The following is a 19,651-nucleotide window of genomic DNA, read 5'->3' as shown; positions in this document are numbered from 1 at the left end:
TCTTTCCATTATCGCTGCCACCATTCATTCAAGCCCTCAATTCTTCTTGCTGGACTCACAGTCCTTGCTAGCTTCCAGCCTCCTGTCTCTACCATTACATTCTGTCCTATGCATGCTGCCTCTTAAAGGTGTGTGACTTCCCTACTCAGAAATCTTCAGTGGTAGAATTTTTAATGACACAGAAAAATACTTAAGATAGAATGAATGGGGAAAAAAGCATAGGCAAAAACTATATACATACACTATAGCCTCGGTTATGTTAAAAAGCATGTCTGTGTATACATATGGGAACAAGAAAAAATGTAAACACACACATCCCTACATAAAGAGAAAAGGGAGGGCCAGGAAACACATCAAATGTTAACAGTGGTTATCTCTTACTTGTAAGGCTATGGTCATTTCTACTTTCTTCTTTAACTTTATGATAAACAGATTTGTGGTAAAGTGTTTTTTAGTAAATAAAGTATCTCTACAAACCATCTATAATGAAAATATAGTTAATGTTATAGTCATTAAAATAGTTTTTAAAGAATATTTAGGGGCTTCCCTGGTGGCGCAGTGGTTGGGAGTCCGCCTGCCGATGCAGGGGACACGGGTTCGTGCCCCGGTCTGGGAAGATCCCACATGCCGCGGAGCGGCTAGGCCCGTGAGTCATGGCCGCTGAGCCTGCGCGTCGGGAGCCTGTGCTCTGCAACGGGAGAGGCCACAACAATGAGAGGCCTGCGTACCGCAAAAAAAAAAAAAAAAGAGTTCACATGCCACAACTAAGCAGCACACATGCTGCAACTAAAGGAGCCGGCGAGCCACAACTAAGGAGCCCACCTACTGCAACTAAGACCCGGCACAACCAAAATAAATAAATAAAATAAAGAAAGAAAAAAAAAAAAAAAAAAAAAAGAATATTTCACATGCTCCCCATTACCTATGTCTAATTCCTCACCCCCAAGAGTTCAAGGCCCTCCTCAGTCTAGCCCCCATCTCCCTACTCTTATTCCTTATGACCCCTAATATAAACTGGGCTCCTTAAAGACCAGATTAAATCACTCATACTGTTCCTTGAGTGTAGCTGTTCTTTCAAACTCTGCTTGCTCCAAATGTTCACTCCACCTGGAATATGGTCCCTTTCCCATTTCCATCCATCAAAAACCTGTGTTGTTTAAGGTCTATTTTCAATGATCCAGAAATAGCAAATACTACCACACCCCTTTCCCCTGGTCCACAGCAGACAACACTAATTGACTTATCTGAATCAAGATTCCTCAAAATCCTCAATTCAGCAGCCCTAGGAAATCCTTACTAATCAATCTACGTTGACATACAAAATGAAACTTATCTGCCATTCCTGTAGCAATCTAATGTAATTGCCTCTTCTCCCCCATCCCAACAGTTCTTAGTACTCTATGGAGCTTATCTCCTCTACCTTCCATTAAGAATCATTTACTTGGGGCTTCCCTGGTGGCGCAGTGGTTGAGAGTCCGCTTGCCGATGCAGGGGACACGGGTTCGTGCCCCGGTCCGGGAAGATCCCACATGCCGCGGAGCGGCTGGGCCCGTGAGCCATGGCCGCTGAGCCTGCGCGTCCGAAGCCTGTGCTCCGCAATGGGAGAGGCCACAGCAGTGAGAGGCCCGCGTACAGCAAAAAAAAAATCATTTACTTAATTGTCTTATCTCCCTTTCCTACTAGACTTTAATCTGCACAAGGGCAGTAATTATGTCTTATTCATCTTCATATCCCCTACAGAACCTTGTAGGAAGTAGGCACTCAAACAGTTGCTGAATTAAACACTTCCTTCTTTTGCTATTATCTCATCACTCAAAATGGCTAAGTATTTGAAAGCTTTATTTTTTTAAATAAATTTATTTATTTATTTTTGGCTGCACTGGGTCTTCGTTGCTGCACGCGGGCTTTCTCTAGTTGCGGTGAGTAGTGGTTTATCTGCGGTGCGCGGGCTTCTCATTGCGGTGGCTTCTCTTGTTGTAGAGCACGGGCTCTAGGCGCGTGGGTTTCAGTAGTTGTGGCTTGCGGGCTCCAGAGCTCAGCCTCAGTAGTTGTGGCGCACGGGCTTAGTTGCTCCGCAGCATGTGGGATCTTCCCGGACCAGGCTTCGAACCCATGTCCCCTGCACTGGCAGGCGGATTCTCCACCACTGCACCAACCGGGGAAGTCCCTGAAAGCTTTATTTTAAAACAATTAAATTCTTCTTGAAAATCTAAGCTTATTTCATCAATTTTAGCTAACATTCCAATTTTAATTTAATAAGGCATTGTCTGATACCACTTGATAACCAGGAGAGTCAAAGGATAGAACAAGATAAACTGAGATGAGAGAGCTGAACCCATTCTGAGGGTCTTATAACCAGGTATGGAAGCTATTGAATTAAACTACCACATTTTTGGTTTTTTCTACCCATCTCCTTCATCAAAAGCAAAATGTTATTTCTGACAATAGGGAAACAGAGCATCAAAAATACACATTGCTTAAGAAGGGAATTTTTTTTAATGTGGAGAGATGAAAAGGAAAAATAAAAAGCTAAAAATCAAGTAAGGTATCAACAAAGTTAGGCAAGTAGTCCAGTAAAGACATAAGAATTTGTACCTAAAACAGAAACCCAGTTCAAGAGATATGGGTAGAGGAAAAGCCAGAAGTACAGTAAGACTCATACTGCCATCTAGAGGTTAAAGGCTACTGAAAATCATTTTTCTCCTCAATCAATCAAGTACAGTTAATTTAACTTTTAACTATTATAGATAGAGGTACAGGCTTTGTAAAGTAAGCCAGTCAAAGAAGTCTGACGTCAGGCCACAAAGAAGAATATCCAGGGTGTAAGAGTCCCACTTATTCTCTCCCTGCCCTCTTTCACAGATTAAAATAAGAAATTAAAAGAGCTAACTGTTCTTTAGAATTTTATCTAGATGGGAAACAATTTCTAACTACTACAAATGGTCACTTTTTCAAAAACCACATACCTAGAGGGTGGAGAAGTCTACTTTACCACAGCCTAGCTTGGAAGCAGAAGTTTTTCTTTGGTACCACCACCAAAGAAAGTTGTACCAGAGAATTCCCTGGTGGTCCAGTGCCTAGGGCTCTGAACTTCCACTGCAGGGAGTGCGGGTTCCATCCCTGGTTGGGGAACTAGGATCCTGCATGCCCCGCCACATGGACAAAAAATAAATAAAAAAGAAAGAAAAGAAAAGAAGAGAAAAGAGGGGCTTCCCTGGTGGCGCAGTGGTTGAGAGTCCGCCTGCCGATGCGGGGGACACGGGTTCGTGCCCCGGTCCGGGAAGATCCCACATGCCGCGGAGCAGCTGGCCCGTGAGCCATGGCTGCTGAGCCTGTGCTCTGCAACGGGAGAGGCCACAACAGTGAGAGGCCCGTGTACCGCAAAAAAAAAAAAAAGAAAAGAAAAAGAAAGAAAACAATTCCATTTACAATAGAATCAAAAAATTAAAATACTTAGGAATAAATTTTAACAAATTAAGTGTAAAACTTATACTTTGAAAACTACAAAACATTGTTCAAAGAAATTAAAGGAGACCTGAATAAACAGAAAGACATACCACATTCATGAATCACCTTAATTTCATTAAGATGGCAATACTCCCCAAACTGATCTACAGACTCAATGCAATCCTTACCAAAATCCCAGCTGACCTCTTTGCAACAACTGACAAGTTAAAATTCCTATGGAAATTCATGGGACCCAGAATAGCCAAAAACAAATCTTGAAAAAGAAGAACAAAGTTGGAAAACTCACACATCCCAATTTCAAAACTTATTACAAAGTTACAGTAATCAAGACAGTGAGGGACTGGCATAAGGATAGAAATATAGGTCAATGTAATAGAACTGAGAATCCAGAAATAAACCCTCATGTTTATGGTCAATTGATTTTTAACAAAAATGCCAAGACAATTCAATGGGAAGGGAATAGTCTTTTCAACAAATGGTGCTGAAACAACTGGATATCCACACTCAGAAGAATGAATTGGGATCCCTACTTCACAACATATATAAAAAATTAACCTAAAATGGATCAAATACCTAACCATAAGAGCTAAGAATAAAACTCTTAGAAGAAAGCACAGGCATAAATCTTTAGGACCTTACATTAGGAAACAGTATCTTAGGTACGACATCAAAATGTAACCAACAAAAGAAATAATTGATAAATTGGACTTCATCAAAATTAAACTTTTGTGTCCCAAAGAATACCATCAAGAAAGTAAGAAGACAACCCACAGAATGTAAGAAAACCTTTTGCAAATTATATATCGAATAAGCGACCTGTTTCTAGAATAAAGAACTCATACAACTCAATAATAAAAATACAAATAATCCAATTTTAAAATGGGCAAACAATCTGAATACAGTTCTCTAAAGAAGATATACAACTAGCCAATAAGCACATGAAAACATGCTCAATATCACTAGTTATTAGGCAAATGCAAATCCAAACCACAATGAGATATCACTTCTCATAATATATCCACTAGGATGGATTATGTAATAATTTTTAAAAAACAAATAAGTATTGGCAAGGTGTTGAGAAATTGGGACCTTCATACACTGCTGGTGGGAATGTTAAATGGTGCAGAGTCAGTATTGAAAATAGTCTGACAGTTCCTCCAAAGGTTAAATGAAGAGTTACCATATGACCCAGAAATTCCACTCCTAGTTATAAGCTAAAGAGAATGAAAACATATGTCCACATAAATACCTGTACATGAATGTTCATAGCAGCATTATTCACACTAGCTGAATAGAGGAAATAACCCAAATGTCCACCAACTAGTGGATAAAAATAATGTGAATAACTGGTAGATAAATATATCTATACAGTAGAATATTATTCAATCCTAAAAAAGAAATGAAGTATTGATACATGTTATAACATAGATGAACAATGAAAACACTATGTTAAGTGAAAGAAACCAGTCACAGAAGACCATATATTATATGATTCCATTTATATGAAATGTCCACAGTAGAAATTGATAGAGACAGAAAGCATATCCGTGGTGGCCTAGGCCTATGGAGTTTGGGGGAAAATGAGGAGTGACTGGTAATGGGTACAGAGTTTCTTTGAGGGGTGACAAATATGTTCTAAAATTGATACAACTCTGAATATACTAAAAATCACTGAATTGCACACTATAAATAAATGAATTGCAGGGTATGTGAATTACATATCAGTAAAGCTATTATAAAAAAAAAGGAAAAAGAAGAAATGCATAAGAACCCCAAGCTTTAGCCCTAGTTTCAAATGGCACGGTCTTCTGCTTTCCCAATCATCACATTCTATTTAAAAATATCTTGAATATAGCCAGTAAGTAGGTCATCTGCATAACTACTACAAGGTTTGTAGCTTTCAAAGACGGGGGAAACCTTTTTTAAAAAAGGACAGAGGGCTTCCCTGGTGGCGCAGTGGTTGAGAGTCCGCCTGCCAATGCAGGGGACACAGGTTTGTGCCCCGGTCTGGGAAGATCCCACATGCCGCGGAGTGGCTTGGCCCATGAGCCATGGCTGTTGAGCCTGCATGTCCGGAGACTGTGCTCCGCAATGGGAGAGGCCACAACAGTTAGAGGCCCACATACCGGAAAAAAAAAAAAAAGGACAGAAACTGTTGAGAATCAGTATTCAGTAGGATTTACTGGGTTCAATGGGTCTTAGGAATAAAACAAGGTACGTTCTGTTGCAACTTAACATGACTAAATCAGGATCATGCCCAGATCATAATAGCGATGGAGTAGGGGTCAGGTAGAAGATAAAACCAAACCATTACCAACAAGCTTCACACTATCTTTACTATGGGTGGTTGATCATCCACTGTCGTAAGAGAAAAATTCCAGACATTATGAGAACTTCAAATGTTACTTCTCATCACTAAAACACAGACTATCCAGAAAAAGAACAATTTCTAGAAGCTTCCACTTTTTCAGTTTTAAGTCAGTGGATTTCATTTTAAAAATCTGTCATTTCGGGACTTCCCTGGTGGCCCAGTGGTTAAGAATCCGCCTGCCAATGCAGGGGACACAGGTTTGATCCCTGGTCCGGGAAGATCTCACATGCCGTGGAGCAACTAAGCCCATGTGCCACAACTACTGAGCGCAAGCTCCACAGCTACTGAAGCCCGCGCGCCTAGAGCCCCTGCTCCGCAACAAGAGAAGCCACTGAAATGAGAAGCCCGCGCACCGCAACGAAGAGTAGCCCCTGCTCGCAGCAACTAGAAAAAACCCGCGTGCAGCAATGAAGACCCAATGCAGCCAAAAATAAAAATAAATATACATAATAAAATAAATTTTTAAAAAATCTGTCATTTCGGGCCTCCCTGGTGGCGCAGCGGTTGGGAGTCCGCCTGCCGATGCAGGGGATGCGGGTTCGCGCCCCGGTCTGGGAGGATCCCATATGCCGCGGAGCGGCTGGGCCCGTGAGCCATGGCCGCTGGGCCTGCGCGTCCGGAGCCTGTGCTCCGCAGCGGGAGAGGCCACAGCGGTGAGAGGCCCGCATACCGCAAAAAGAAAAAAAAAAAAAAAAAAAAAAAAAAAATCTGTCATTTCATCTAAAGGCATCAAGCAGTTGATCGTGCATTCAATCAGCAAATACACATTGCACGTTTACCATATGCCAGGTACTCTGTGGGCTACAGAGACAGCCCCAAAATATGATTCTTACCTTCAAGAGTTACAATTAATCCAAGAGATAAGACACGTACCAAAAATCTCCCAGAATGATAAAATGAAACAAACGAACTGCTCTAGGAGCAATCTGGGAGGCCAAGAAAGCGATTTCACTTTCCAGATCAGGTATAAAAAGGAAAGGCTGATAAAAGAGGTAGATTCTGGCTGAATAATGAAGGACAAATAAAACTCCTAATATTAGAAATAGGTCAGGGAGGGTTTTCTGAGAAAAAGGAATAGCATGAATAGAATTAAGATGGGGGAGTGTTCTGGGAAGAATATTCCAAATGAGGACAATGCGTGGTGTTTTGGTAGAGGAGAAGTAAGAAGGCTAGACATTAGGCTCGGCCCAGAGTGAAGAGGATTCTGAATGCCATGCTAAGGAATCTGAATTTTATCATATGGGTAATGAAGTACTACTAATAACTTACGAGCAAAGGACAAACAGAAGCAAATGGTACTTTGGAAAATTAACCTGTTAGTGGTAAAAAAGATGGACTGATATGAGGTAGTTGAAAGGCAGGGAGGGCGGTTAGAAGGTGACTACAATAGTTTCAGTAAACAGGAAGGACACTGAACTCAGAAGTAACAGAAATGGAATTCTTTATATGGTAAGGCAGTTTTTTTATATTTCTATATTTTTCATGGGAATTTCACATAAATTAACTGCCCAAATCAAGTCAGAGGGCCCCAATCATGAAAAGCTATAAATACCTACACAAAACATTATTGCATTCCAAAATCTGCACACCAAAAGAGTTGTCTGAGACATAAAAATGTACCAAATCAAAGGGCAGGGTTCATCTTCCAAAAGACACAATCTAGTTACTATCAGCCGTAGAAGGTTCACATTACCTCTATACTAACATTTAACAATGCTCCAGGGAAGTGACAAACAATCTTGTTTTGAGGACAAATATTTTTTGCATTTTTTTCTTTCCATCATCTTTATCAGTGCAGATATTTGCATGAAAACAGGATCACTGGTCCTTGGGGATTCATCAGTTCCTATTGCTTATTTTTCATCCATGTCATCCTCTCAATTAATGCAGGAAAGAGCATTGAGAGAGACATCGAAACACCAGATTAGGGTGTCAAGTAAATGTCAACCCCTAGAGTAGATGAATAATCTGTAAGGACAAAAAAAAATCTTGTTTTTATGCAAATACACTATACACAATAAAACAAAGAGAGTTTGTATCCAAGAAGTCCACTCCGTATCAATGTGATTCTTTCCAATTCTAAATTTTAAAACTATTTTCTGTATGTCAGCTAATTGTTATGATTGCGGAAAATAACAATCAGTAGCAAAGCACTGCTACAGAAGTTGAAAGAAGGTTGAATTTTGAACTAGAAAATAATTTTGAAAACTCTCAGCTGTGCTCATGGAACTCATCTGGCAGAATTTTCGTTCCATGCTTAAGGTGACTAAGCTAGGTGACTTTAAACCCCTACCTCCAAAGCCTTAAGTTTCAGAAATATAAATACTTAACAGTAATAATGATTTTAACTGTGTGGATTAAAAACTGAAACAAACCACACCAAGTTTTTGATTCTGTGGAAAGACATTAACACAGATTTATTGATGCTTAGAGAACTGACTCATTATTCTAAAAACTGATAAAGAGAAAGAATCATTCATCCAGTAAGAACAACTTTCAAGGTAATAAATAATACATAGTCGATAAGATAAAGTTCTTTACAGAAAAATTCTAGCTAATAAGAAGGAATGACAGAATTAGTGTATTACCATTTCGCAACCTATAATAAAATAGTGAATCTAGGCAGTTTTCAAAGGCTGCTAAAACTCTGGCTGTAAGGCTGATGAAGAATTTTACAATGAATAATAGATGAGGCTAGCAATACCTTTATCAATGAATTAATCTTAACATCACAAAGAGAGACAAGCAGACACGATGTACCCTTCTATAGGATGTATACAACACCATTTATGAAATACTCTTGCCAAATTGAAAATAAAAGTAAAAATCAATCCTGTATCTGTGTGAGCTTCTAGATCTAGTTACTGGGAAATAAAAAGGGATAGATGGACATATTAAGCACTACCACAGGGATGTAAGCAAAAAAATCCAGAATGCGGAAAATTCTACAGAACAAATAACGAATAATAATAAATGGCAAAGGAAAATAAACGGGAGGTGGAACTCTGACAGATTAAAAAAGACTTAAGAAACATATCAAATACAGTATCTTATTTAAATTCTGATTCAAACCAATCAACTATATAAAGACAATTATGAGTCAACCAGGGAAATCTGAATCATGATTGGCTATCTGATGATATTAAGCAAGTATATTAAAATTTTTAGGCACAATAATGGAATTGCAGTTATATTAAAAAGAAAAAAAAAAGAAAGAGAGAGTCCTTGTCTTTTGGACTCACATATGAAGTTATTTGGTAGTGAGACGATATGATGCCTGAGATTTGCTTTTAAGTAATTATGTAGGTTGGTATAAGTGAAACAGATTGGCCATATGCTAACTATTGAAGCCAAGTCATAAGTATATGAGGTCAATATTCTACTCTCTCTCCTTTGGTATATGTTTAAAATTTTCCATAATAAAAAGTGGGGAAAAAATACTTCATTATCTTTCTCAGTAGGAAAATAGAAAAAGAAAAACTAATCAGAGGAAATATAGTAATTTTATCTACAACAAACTAGAGACAACACTGTTGATAAACACATTTGGTAATATAGCATCTTCTTGATATAAGGAGCATAAAGCTTTATTTCATAAGAAAAATTGACACAGAGAGATAAAGGATTGATCACTGTGATCATTACAGCATGTATTATCCAGAGCTAGAAACAGAATCAAGTTCTATACTGTACAAGCCTCGCATTCATGAATTTAATAATCACAGGGTTTTCATTATAAACCCTTGAGGTCCATGACATACATGGTAATCAGTAATTTTGCCAAGACATAAACGTTAATCACGAGAAATAAATGACTAGTACACAGAGGAGTTAGGTAACGATGAGTGAACCTAGCAGACCACCTAGCAACCATACCTCAAAGCAGTTTTTTGTTCTCTGCTCCTTGATTCATGAAGTGATTAAAAAATGTTTTCTTGGTAAAAGAATGTCAACTGCTAATGACAGTAATGGAAATAAAGAAAATATAAAGAGGACTAAGGAAGTGTTATCTATTAGTCAAAAATTAGAAGTTTTAAATTAAATTTTAAAGTGAAATGTTGAATTTGGTAGTAAAATCAATGATGTGGACAAATCCACTATATGCTCTATAAACAGGAGAAACAATTTGTGAAACTATTGTTGGGATTGTGCTAATCAGTACAAAACTTGCAGTTTTGAAGAAAGTTATAAGCTATAGTAGCCTCTCAAAACTGTGCATTTATGAAGGTCTCTGGAGGTACCTATCCAATGAGAACAAAGTTCTAACCACTCTAATTATGCTGAGTATTTCTTTCAATTACAAAGTGAAAATTTTCTACAATTCCTTTTCCAGTTTTATAATGAGTACAGTATGGAAACAGATATAGTTTCTAAAGAAATAATTTTAAACTAAAATAATGGACAGCAGACAGGAATAGATGAGAACTTTAAAAGCATTACTCATGCTAGCAGATTATGTTCTTGGTCCATTACATAACCCTTCCTTTGGGGAAGCAATCCTCCCCTATTGCATTCCACATGATTTGAGTCAGACTAACCATTCCAACCTGCCTCTGCAGCCAGGCCCCAGGCCTGGCCCATCTTGGTGCTCTATGCTACTTGGCCAAAGGACTGGTTCCAGGATAGATATGTGAGCCAAGATGGAACAGTAAGAGTCCTCCCCAGGACCTTTCTTCTGGAATGTTCAGAAAAGATGTTCTTTCCTTTGGGATTACAAGATTTAAAGACATATGAACTGGAGTTCCTACTGGCCACCTTCCCCAGTGCTAGATCAAAGAAGAATAATAACTCATGAGTGATGCAGAGCTTTGAGATGCAAAACTCAGAAAGTAAGAACAAGAGCACATTCCAAAGACATCATTAAGAGTCATGGGGCTTCCCTGGTGGCGCAGTGGTTGAGAGTCCGCCTGCCGATGCAGGGGACACGGGTTCGTGCCCCGGTCTGGGAGGATCCCACATGCCGCGGAGCGGCTGGGCCCGTGAGCCATGGCTGCTGAGCCTGCGCGTCCGGAGCCTGTGCTCTGCAGGGGGAGAGGCCACAACAGTGAGAGGCCCGCCTACCGCAAAAAAAAAAAAAAAAAAAAAAAAAAAGAGTCATGGATCTGGGGAGGGATGGACTGGGAGTTCGGGATTAGTAGATGCAAACTATTACATTTAGAATGGATAAACAAGGTCCTACTGTATAGCACAGGGAGCTATAACAAATCTCCTGAGATAAACCATAATGGAAAAGAACATAAAAAGGAATGTATATACGTGTATAACTGAGTCACTTTGCTGTACAGTAGAAATTACTACAACATTGTAAATCAACTATACTTCAGGGACTTCCCTGGTGGTCCAGTGGCTAAGACTCCCCACTCTCAATGCAGGGGACCCGGGTTCGATCCCTGTCAGGGAACTAGATCCCAAATGCCACAACTAAGAGTTCGCATGCCGCAACTAAAGATCCCGCATGCCACAGTGAAGAACCCACGTGCCACAACTAAGACCTGGCGCAGCCAAATAAACAAATAATATTTTTTAAAAACTATACTTCAATAAAAAGTAAATAAATAATGAGTCATGGCTCTAGAGATGCTCAAAGCTATTTCTACTCTTAGAATTTTGACTTATGTGAATAAAATCCTTCTTTTGCTTAAGCTAGTTTGATTTGACATTCTATCACTTAAAACTCTAAGAGTTTCCAATACACGTTCACTGTACGGCAAAAAACAACTTGTAACCTAGTAAACTCAGTAATTATTCCAGCACACTCTATCATAAGTGGCATACTTTAGATTACAATGGCTTCTTACCTTTAAAACACCTAATAAAGATACTTTCTGAATTATGAAAGAACTCATCATGAAATATACAACATGCAACCCTGAATAAATGTGACCTGGGTACTCACACTCATCCAGCCCCAATTGATAGGCCAGGTTCTGAAGGCCTCGTACCTTCTCCATCAAATTAGCTGTGGTGAGGCTCCCCAGTTCTGAAACAGAATCATTTATTTCATTACCATTTCTTTCCACTGCTTTCTAGTAACAACTCATTCAGGTTGCAAATCCTTGTTATAAAAGTTTTCAAGTTTAATTCCTATAGAAAAATAGAAAATGGATTCATATCTCTTCTCATCCAATCATTCCCCCTACACACACACACACACACACACACACAGGCATACCAGTGAATTTTCCACCACTGCAAAATGCCTCAGATGAGCTTACCCACTTAATGAGAAGAGAGTCATCATAGACACAATAGCAAATTATGTGTTTTATCCTGAGGATTCTTTTATTACATTCATTTTGCCTATCACACAAAATGAATACACCATTAAAATATGAAACTTGTGATCCGACACAGAATTGAGAAAGCCTATAGACAGATCTCTGTCTCACTGTCATTTACAAGTCCTCATTATTCCAATTAATAAAACAGCAATAAAACACTTACTCTTCCCTATTTCCCTAAGTTTAGAAAACAAAGACTAAATATTAATCCAAACTTTACCTTCAAATCAAATTCCTATAAAAATTTTTACGTTTACCAGATAAGAAGACAGTATACTTAAAATAAAAACTTACTTTCCGAGATTTTCATTTAAATAGCACCCAATTCCTTTTAAGTTTTAGACATAGGTCAATTTGCATGAAACCTCATGCTCTGATCCCTTACTAAAACTTTAAAGTTTCCTTAGAAAATACATGCTGATGGGATATTATATAAATGTCTGTTTGGAACATTAGAACAATGAACCCAAGATGCCCTTGAGACTTAATTTTCCCTTGGCTGGAGGAGGGGATCTGCTTTTAAGCATTTCATGCAGAAGAATGAATTACTTCTGAAATCAAATAGAGGTGTTATTTTCTGCAACTTATCATGCCACACTCATTATCTATATCTGGCATAAGTAGACTTTCTTGATCTGTTCAGCTGCTTAAATAGCTTAAGAATCCCAGATTTTTTACCTTAACTTCAGTCTATTACTTCACAACCATCATGAATCTTATCACCAGAAGGATGATAAAGAAATTAAATAAAGTAGAGTAAAATCAAGGAAAATTAATGTTTTTTAATTTAAATTTCTACTTTGTGGTTGAGTTCCAAGTCATTTATCAGACAATATTCACTACTTACAGTATTCTTTATGAGAGAAATTGATGAGATAGAAAGAACTAAAAGACAGCTCTTAACCCACTAAGGGGCTATCAGTTAATAGTCCTGGCAGCAATATATGGCAGTAAATCCTAAATAAAGCACTTGTGTTATAGCGGTAAGAGACTAGTCTTAAAAAGATCAGGGCTTGGGGCTTCCCTGGTGGCGCAGTGGTTGAGAGTCCGCCTGCTAATGCAGGGGACGCGGGTTCGTGTCCCGGTCCGGGAGGATCCCACATGCCACGGAGCGGCTGGGCCCGTGAGCCATGGCCGCTGAGCCTGCACGTCCTGAGCCTGTGCTCCGCAACGGGAGAGGCCACAACAGTGAGAGGCCCGCATACCACAAAAAAAAAAAAAAAAAAAAAAAAAAAAAGATCAGGGTTTAAATTTTAACTCTTTCTAATAAACCTTGGTTAAGTTAACCTCTGAAACTTAGATATCATACCTAACTCACAGGACCTATATGAGAATTAAATAAGAAAATTTACGTGAGAGCTTTTAGTTAACTCTAAGCATCATACAAAATAAAGTTAATATTAAAGGAATTTAGCAGCAGAAGAAATCATTATTACTGAGTCTTGAATTGGCAGGATTTCTACACATGGAAAAGTAGAGAAGGGCATTTAGACATGAAGAACCATGAATAAGGATGGTTAAATAGGCAATTTGAAGCCAAGAATACTTGTAAGGGAATAATGAGAGAAAAATTGGAAAGGTGGTTTGTCAAGGAGCATAAATGTCAGGTTAAAGGTTAAAGGTTACCAGCACTGCTTACCTTTCAACATGTCGATATCGTCACGTTCTATTTCAGCCATCCATTTGGGTGGAGAGCTAGTAATAGGCTGTCAGAAAATAAGAATATATCCATTCAGATATACGCAAAGTATGAAGAGACCCTACTCTTCTTTCTTATAAGAAAAGGAGTTTTTCACACAGCCTTCAGGTTGTTTGAAAATACTGGCAAATTATAATTTCAAAGACCTAGATTTCTCCAGGTTCAGATATGGCCTACAAACAGAACCCTTACAAAATAATACTGCTCATCTTTAAAAGCTGGTTTTAAAGAAATGGTCTTGGAAGAATTAGGTCTGACCACTATTACTGTTGTATGCATAAAAGATTGGTATAGTTGTGAAAGAAATTACTTGAAATTCAGTACTGGTGAAAGCCTCCAACTGAACTGTTTGAAACAATAATCAGGAAGTAACATTCTCTGGCAGAGGAGAAGATTCAAAGAAGAACCAAAAATGAGAAAATCTTCAATCTGAATGAGAGAAGATTGGAACGATCATTACTTGACATTTCATTTTATTGTAAACATTTCAGAAAACTTTAGAATTTTAAGTTTCTTTTCATTTCTGAAAGTGAACTTACAAAACATGAAAGAGAACCCATTCTTGGAATAGATTTGGAGTAACAGTTTTCAATCCTGGTTGCACATGAGAATCATCTGTGTAACTATAAAAAAATACAGACAACTAGGCCATAACCCAGATGTACTGATTTAGAATATCAGGGTTTGGGAGAGGGTCCCCTGGAAAGAATGGAGAAAGGGCATTACATATGTATTTTTTAAAAGCTCCACAGCTGCACATGAACAATTCTGATGAGATTTTACTTCAACTTTGAGTCCCTTTTCTTTTTCTTTTTTTTTAATTGAAGTATAACTGCCATATAACATTATATTAGTTTCTGGTGTCTAGCATAATAATTCAATATTTGTGTAAATTGTGAAATGGTTGCCACAATAAGTCCAGTTAACATCTATCACCATACATGGCTACAAAAATTTTTTTCTTGTGATAAGAACTTTTAAGATCTATTCTCTTAGCAACTTTCAAATATGCAATACAGTATTACTAACTATAGTAGTCACCATGCTGTACATTACAAATCCAGGACTTATTTATTCCTTTTCCTTTTTAAAAAATTAACATTTATTTGGCACTCTGTGACAAGCAGAACACTTTATATGCATCATGTCATTTAATTTCCAAATCAACCCTATGAAACAGGTATTATTATCCTCCTCATTTTACAAATAAAAAAAACAAATGTATAGGAAGATTATAAATCACTTGCCTCAGGTCACAAAGCTATTGGAGCCAGGATTCAAAACCCATGAAGTCTAAGTTCAAAAACCACTACTCTATACTACCTCACCCTGAAGGCTCTAGGTCAAATTCACCACTTCTACCCCAGTAGAGAATCGGACTATACCAGGGGATCTTAACATGGGGCCCTGGGATGGCCCTGAACCCCTAGACACAAAACTCAATATATATGTGCATACTTCTAAGGAAAAAGTGTAGATATTTAATCAGATTTTCAAAAAACACCATGCTCTAATAAAAGTTTTTTAAAAACCACTTATTTATGTTTACAACTTAAAGTACTTAGTTGTAACGAATATAATTAACTAAACTAAAAATCATTATGAATGAGAATTTAAGAAAATTAAATCAGGTACTTTCTACTCAATCTACTAGATAAAAGCTGATCTAATAATAATAGCTACCATGTACTGTTTATTAGTTCTTGGCAGTATGCAAAGTGTTTTACATGCATTACGGCATCATTATTATTATTATTACTTTTTGCGGTATGCAGGCCTCTCACTGTTGTGGCCTCTCCCCTTGCGGAGCACAGGCTCCGGACGCGCAGGCTCAGCGGCCATGGCTCATGGGCCCAGCCGCTCCGCAGCACGTGGGATCCTCCCGGACCGGGGCACGAGCCCGTGTCCCCTGCATCGGCAGGCGGACTCTCAACCACTGCGACACCAGGGAAGCCCCCATTATGGCATTTTATACTAAGTTCTATGAGGTGGTTTCAGATGAGAAAACTAAGGCTCAAAAATGTTAGGAAACTTGCTCATGTCACAGATAGTAAAGTAGCAGATTCAGGACTCAAATCCAAGTGTGTCTGACTCCAAAGCCCTATGCTATCCTATACTCCTCATGCTCAGGCCTTCCTGGACGCTAAAGTAGCACACTCCAGCTTTCATACAACCCTAGCTCCTGAAAAAATGAAAGAAGCTACAAAGTCAGACTCCCTTTGAACAAACATGCTCATAGGACCTGAAAGCCACAGGCCCAGAAGAAGGGCCTTAATATTTAACTCAGCACCTTTAACCCTATTAATGAGTAGAGAATGCTAAGCATATAGTAAGGTACTAAGAGAGTTATATTACAAATCCCCAATTTGTTAATAGAAAGAGCATTAGCTTTGGAATCAGACAGATCTGTGCTCAAATCCTGGCCTGTCACTCGCTAGGACTTGGGCAAGTAACTTAACTTCCAAGTTTCTCTGCCAGTCAGTGCTTTTAACTTTGGGCACAAATGCTTTTAGGTCTGGTATAATGAATATGGATGCTAGTAATTAGACTTATGGGTTCAAAGCCTGGTTCTGCCATTTATAGCCTAGTAACCTAGTAACTTGGGCTAGTAACCTAGTAGCCTTGGGTAACCTAGTTAACCTCTTTGTGTCTATTTCTTTGTCTGTAAAATAGGGATAATAATAGTACCTATACCTCATATGTTTATTCTTCTTCTTTTTTGGCTGCACCACGTAGCTTGCAGGATCTTAGTTCCCCAACCAGGGACTGAACCTGGGGTCACTGGCAGTGAAAGTGCCGAGTCCTAACCAATGGACTGCCAGGGAAGTCCCCCTCACACGGTTTTGTAAAGACTAAATAATGTACGTAAAGTACTTAGAACAGTGCCTGGCATACGGTATGCATCATGTATGTGCTAGCTAATATTATAATCATCATATTTTCCTGGTTGTGGGAATATATAAGAGAACATATTTAGAGCATCTAGCACAATGTCTGCTGTCCTGGAAACAGAAAAGTTGTGGCTCTAATGAATGTCTTCCTTCAGTTTCTGACGAGCCACTGAGAAATTTCAAAATCCTCTAGGGAGGTATAAGTTAAAGTCATAATGCATCACATAAACAAAAGAGAAAAGCTTCAAAATCATAGTTTGGGCAAAAAGAATACTGGCATTACATTAAATATTTCAACTGCCTTACCTTAAAATCTTTTAAGCTGAGAGAAGAGGCTAATAGTCAAAGGTCAAAATATCAAAATACAGCATGAACATCATTAACATGATGATAACATAAACAGATTTCCAGGGCTGTGGTTACAAAATAATTTGAAGGCTATGACATTATTCTTGAAAATAAAGAAATAAGAGATAGTTGAGATTTTAGCCAGAAGCAAAATGTTGGAAAAACTTCATTAGGTAAGTAAGATATTACTTACACTTTTGAAGGAAGCTGCAAATTCAGCAACACCTGGTACTAAAAAGAAAAAACACAACATTAGTCATTCAGTAAACATTTTAGTGTCTCTTACATAGAGGATTCAAATGAGAAAACAGCCTTGTCTTCCAGGAGTTTATAGTCTGGAAGAAGAGACAGAGTAAATCAATAACTATAACATTTTTTAAGTGCTTCAAGAAAAATACCAGTTGCTATGGGAGGACAAAAAATGAAAATCTAAATCAGACTGAGGAGGCAGGAAGTTTCTCAGAGAAAATAATGCCTCAACTGAACTTCAAAGGATCAGGAGTTAGCTGAATGAGACGGTGGTGAGATCTAATATCTCTTACCAAAAACTTAAAATTTCCTTTTTAGGTATGCTATTCTATCAATCCAATTGTTTATTTAAATATCTCACAGAAAGAATCATATTAAAAAAGAGAAAAATAAAAATCAGATATTTAAAAAGAAGGTTCAACCTCACTAATAAAGAAATATAATCTAAAAATAATAAATATCAGTAACATCCAGTACTGGCTAGTATGTAAGGAAATGGGTACTCCCACACACAGTCATCCTCTTCCATATGCACAAAGATATATGTGCAAGGATATACATTGTTAAATTGTTTGTAACATCAAAACTTGGATATAACTTAGGTTTACATATAGGGTATGAATACATAAGCTGTAGTAGATCTATACAATGAAATATTTTTTTTAAATGAAGTAAGTCTATACCTATCAGCCTGGAAAGATCCATTAATAAGTTACTAGGTAGAATATGTTAAGCTGTAGATCACTGTACATATGACTTCATCATAACAAAACCAAAAACTCTCTATACACTTAAAATATTTATTTGCCTATCTGCATAAGCATTTTTAAAAAAAAGGTCCAAAATATCGGTACTAAACTATAACAGCAGTTAACTTTATCAGAGTACTTAAAGGAAGCAAGGAATTACTTTATGCATCTCGTATTGTCTGACACATTACAGATGAAGTTTTTCAAAATAATTATTTTTTAAAGGCTCTCTATCATTTCCTGAGTCACACTGTATTCTGAAAAAATTAAGCCACCAAACAGCTATTCTTAACACCAGACCACAGAATTCAGTCTCCTCCTTTGAAGTAAAATTAAAATTTTAATCACTACAGCTAAATGATAACTCTTCAAAAATCTCCCTCAAAGTAGCACTGGTTTTCCTGCATTGATTTTTGAGCTTCTTCTTTTAATTAATTTATTTATATTTATTTTTGGCTGCATTGGGTCTTTGTTGCTGTACACGGGCTTTCTCTACTTGCGGCGGGCAGGGGCTACTCTTCGTTGCAGTGCGCGGGCTTCTCACTGCGGTGGCTTCTCTTGTTGTGGCGCAAGGGCTCTAGGCACACGGGCTTCAGTAGTTGTGGCATGCGGGCTCTAGAGTGCAGGCTCGGTAGTTGTGGCTCACGGGCTTAGTTGCTCGGCAGCATGTGGGATCTTCCCGGACCAGGGACTGAACCGTGTCCCCTGCGTTGGCAGGCAGACTCTTAACCACTGCACCACCAGGGAAGTCACTCCTGCATTGATTTTGATATAAAGAAACCAAAAACTTACATTGCTCTGGCCAAAGATCTGGTGAAGCTCGGTCAAGTTTTTCAAAACTTAGCAAAGATGTTTCCAGATCTGCCCCTAGAACAAAACACTCAGATGAGCTAAGAAGATACAAAGCACATTATTTTACATTTTATGACATATCAATCTCAAAGAACATAATAAACTGGAACACTCACTCACCTGGAAGTCTAGAGACTTGAGTTCTATGACTACTGATGCTACTAAGCCATGATGTTACACAAATAAGTCATTTCCCTCATCAAACCTTACTTTTCCCATCTCTAAAACAAGAACAATATTTTAGTGGGGTACTGGGAAAAATGAATGTCAACAAACCCACCTGCATCTTTACTCATACTCTTGAATTTTCTTCCCAATCAATGAAGTGTCCCTGCTCCCAAGAAAAACAAACTCCTCTGACAGGGCCCTGGATTCCATCTTCTCTTGCTTTGTCAAAGACGTGATCTTGAATAATCTCTTGCACAACCAGTTTCTACCTTTCTCTACTGGCTCAAACTCAACAGCAAGTAAGCCTGCTCTGGAATTTACCTTCTTTGAAGATACTCTTCCTTGACCCCATGACTTCCTCACTCCTCCTTCACTGCAAAAGTTCTTGAGTTGTTCCTCCTGCTGTCTCCACTTCCTCACCTTACATTCTCTCCTTAACCTACAACAAACAGGCTTCTGCCCCTACATGTGTGGAAACGGCTGTTGTCAAGATTATCTATGACCTATGTTGCTAAATCGAGTGGTCACTTCTCTGTTCCCTCTTATGTGACCTCTCTGCAGCATCCACCCACTGA

General features: G+C 38.4%; 1 protein-coding gene across 7 annotated transcripts in view; it reads right to left on the bottom strand.

Moving 5' to 3' along the window:
* Positions 1-19,651, bottom strand: part of LIN52 (lin-52 DREAM MuvB core complex component) — a 115,376-nt gene that overhangs the window by 91,061 nt on the left and 4,664 nt on the right. For 5 of the 7 annotated variants that reach the window (XR_014015414.1, XM_081229108.1, XM_081229111.1 and 2 more), the window contains exons 2-5: positions 18,849-18,923; positions 17,252-17,289; positions 13,760-13,826; positions 11,736-11,819 (exon numbers count right to left, since the gene is read on the bottom strand). Coding sequence is in view for 6 of the 7 variants with exons in the window: in XM_081229108.1 (XP_081085234.1) it covers positions 11,736-11,819; positions 13,760-13,826; positions 17,252-17,289; positions 18,849-18,923 (264 nt within the window). In the remaining variant the exon portion in view is untranslated. Of the gene's footprint in view, positions 1-1,803; positions 2,175-10,312; positions 10,543-11,735; positions 11,820-13,759; positions 13,827-17,251; positions 17,290-18,848; positions 18,924-19,651 lie in introns of those variants that run through there. The other 2 variants (XM_081229107.1, XM_081229112.1) reach the window with 2 other exon arrangements.

The sequence above is a fragment of the Mesoplodon bidens genome, assembly GCF_964165515.1.
Source record: "Mesoplodon bidens genome assembly, chromosome: 3".
Lineage (NCBI taxonomy): Eukaryota > Metazoa > Chordata > Mammalia > Artiodactyla > Ziphiidae > Mesoplodon > Mesoplodon bidens.
This window is presented reverse-complemented; position numbering and strand designations above follow the sequence as displayed.